Here is a 3,293-nt window from a genome sequence, read left to right on the forward strand (position 1 = left end):
TTGTCCCACTTAATTTCAATTCACACCCAGACCCTTCTTCCTTTGTGCAAATAGCAACGTGTAAAGAATGTTGGAAGTGTAGGAAGCAAAGTAGCATAACATTATTAACGAAGACACATCGTCCCATCATTATGTCCATTTCGAGATGGATGGAGTATTTTTCGGAGGTATTGTCAAAATAACTTAGGACCAAGAGCAGATATAACGTAACCCGACGAGCATATTACCAAAGTGTAAACGGCATTCCCGGGTACGTTGAACATAGATGGTTGTAACAACGTACGCCCACCGTGAAAGTCAGAAGACGTACTAGTGTAGAAACGTAGATGGAATGATTGAGACGGGGGGTAAATTAATTATATGTGTATGATATGCTTAGAAACAATGTTGCGCAACAACAAAAGCGTGTATACAACCATAATACATAAATACATGTAGGTATGTAACATAACATACATTGTCAAATTACTATAGACGTGGTCTCATAATTGATGAGACGGAGAAAGTATATCATCATGTGGCCTATCAAATCCTTCTTTTTTACGAAGTATGATTTTCCAGGAACCGAAAAATAGATGAACAAAAGAATAAACAACTCAATCGAACAATAGGTCCAAGAAATTAACTTGAGGACAAGATACTTCTGCATGAGTAACATGAGCAAAGAGTATATTACCAAAGTGTAGACAGCAATCCAGGGTTGAACATGGATGGTTACGTAGACGCCCGCCATGAAAGCCAATAGAGTAATATTGAATGAAATCGAGAGTAATAAGATACTAAAATCAGTCCACCAGGAACTGTGAATGCTGCTGTAAATGTTATTGTCGTCAAAAGTGCAGCTATTACGCCCATTGTCACATAATCTTTCATGTCTCTTGTTGAAATACCATACACACTTCGGTAACCTACCAATTTTGGATTGTTACCCACTATTTTTTCCAACTGCATTAAAATGAAATTCAACAAATTTATCAATCTAAATAGAAAATACTGATGCTCAAATAATTGGCCATTGGAAACTGTTAGTTTTTTTTTTTATATATATATATATATATTTATCACTTTTTTTAATCTTAGTTTTTGTACCATTAAATAAATTTTAATTTCATATTTTTCACCTTAATTTTATGAAACGTTTTATATTCAGCCCTTCTTAACAAACTTCATCCAACTTTCCGTTCACGTGGATAAAAATTGGATTAAGTCCGTTAAAAGATAGTGATTGAATACAAAATGTTTCATAAATTTAGAGTGGTAAATATGCAATTACATTTTATATAAGATGGTGAATATAAACTTAAAAGTTGGTAAATATTTGAGAAAATGTCACTACAAGAAATCGTACCATTAACGATGGGAAATCCTGTCGTTAAAGGCCAATAATCGTTGATTAACACGAGATTTCCTGCCGCGAACCCGTTATAAAAGGGGGCCGTTATTAATGGAAAATACGGTTGTTAACCCGTCGTAAAAGACATTTGCGACGGTTGTTAGCCCCGTCGCAAAATTAAAGGCTTTGGGGACAGGATTTTTGACCCGTCGTTATTAGGTTGTCATTAAAGATACAAATTCTTGTAGTGGGTAGATGTAACAAACAAATTTTTTAAAAGAAAATGAATAAAGTAAATGAGTGGAATTAACATGTAAATTTTTGTGGAGTAAGAGAGAAAAGATACACACGTTTTTGTCCAAATTAAACGAAAATGATAAAGGTCATCAAATGCGACCTTTAAGTCTTGTAACAATGATGACTTTATTTTGGGTACTACATATTAGAATTAGTGTGAACAGGGTACCCATCAGGGTACCCGTTCCAAAACATTTAGAACCCGAACCGGATTCTGTTGTTTGTTACCCGGAACCGGAACCTGTTGTACAGGTTCCGGTTCTAAAACCGTATATATGTTATGAATTCGATTCAGAGTACCCTAATTGTTTGCTCACCCCTAATTTTAGATACTAAATTCGGAAGGGTTATATTTGTTATAATACGTAGTATATGATAGAGATTAAACATATTCTTATAAGAAATGCGTTCAGAGTAGTTCATAGAAAATATATTGCAAGATGGCAAACTATACAAGGCTACTAGTTTGATCAAACTAGTAGCCAACCATCAAATACACATCGATCGTTTGATTGAAGAAAGATCACAAATAAATGCAAATACAATATTGGTTGACCGATGCGGGGTTCCGACCTGATAGGCCTTTCGGTCTCACCTAAAAAAACAGGAAAAAAAAAAAAACGAATACAAGATGGAAAGTAATAACCAATCAAACAAAATACTTGAAATTATAATATTATATATAGCTGAACCTGATGGGTCGTCGGCCCATCATATTATGGAGAATGCAAGATTATTGCTGTTTAGGTCACTACATCCATCATTTGTACACACACTTTTTCCACAACAACTACCAGCCCAAAAACCGCATGGTTGTCCTAAATGCCTGCATGGTGAGTAAGGATCTGCCAAAAAAATAAAAGTATAAAAACACCTTCTTCAAATATCTACAATCAGTTGCAATTTTATGCGGTACAACTAAATCCATCTCATACAATCGTTCAATCAAATTAATCATTATTGAAGTTAATAGATAATATATTAATTTTCCTGATCGAATTTCTTCTTAGATTTAGAATATGTATAATATGATCATTATCACGTCAAGTTTCATATCACTATTAGGAATTTAGGATTATAGTATTGAAACCATTTGCAAATTAGGATATTTATACAATACAATATAAGATGGTGTCAGATCGAGCAAGACTACCCATTTATCGTTGTAATAATAAAATAAACAAGGGTTATATAATTTCAATCACATACCATGAACACATGTTCCTGCACTAAAAGTAGATGTGCATTGCGTTCCAGGACAACAAGGGTGTACCCCATCACAGTATTCGCCGTAATAAGGACATGACAGTGGTTTTCCGAGCAACATTTGTGGAGGGTAAAGTTTCGCAGCCGTCGTTAATTGCACTGTAAAGTAAACAATTTCCAAAACAAATGTTGTAAATCATTAAGAAATGAGAATTAGATAGATAGATAGATAGATAGATATATAAATAAAGATCTACGGAGTATATCATCAAATTATAAGGCTTAGTTTTATTTATAAGCAAAAACTATAATGCAAATGGCATAATTACCTACGGAAAGGATGAGAACAACTGCAAAAAAGGACTTGTTAGAAACTAGCTTGCCTTCCATTTTTTGCTATAAAATCTAATGTTTTTCTTATGAGATATATGTTGATTGAATGATTGGTAACATTTAC

At 33.7% G+C, this 3,293-nt stretch overlaps 1 protein-coding gene across 1 annotated transcript; it reads right to left on the bottom strand.

The window, feature by feature from the left end:
- Window positions 1-2,079: 2,079 nt before the first annotated feature.
- LOC110794587 (uncharacterized) lies at window positions 2,080-3,293 on the bottom strand. The gene is made up of 3 exons (XM_021999562.2): window positions 3,166-3,293; window positions 2,840-2,995; window positions 2,080-2,475 (listed from the first exon to the last, which is right to left on the bottom strand). Exons 1-3 carry the CDS (start codon window positions 3,224-3,226, stop codon window positions 2,342-2,344), a joined length of 351 nt encoding a protein of 116 aa, XP_021855254.1. The 5' UTR covers window positions 3,227-3,293; the 3' UTR covers window positions 2,080-2,341.

Source organism: Spinacia oleracea, chromosome 1, assembly GCF_020520425.1.
Source record: "Spinacia oleracea cultivar Varoflay chromosome 1, BTI_SOV_V1, whole genome shotgun sequence".
Classification (NCBI taxonomy): Eukaryota; Viridiplantae; Streptophyta; class Magnoliopsida; order Caryophyllales; family Amaranthaceae; genus Spinacia; species Spinacia oleracea.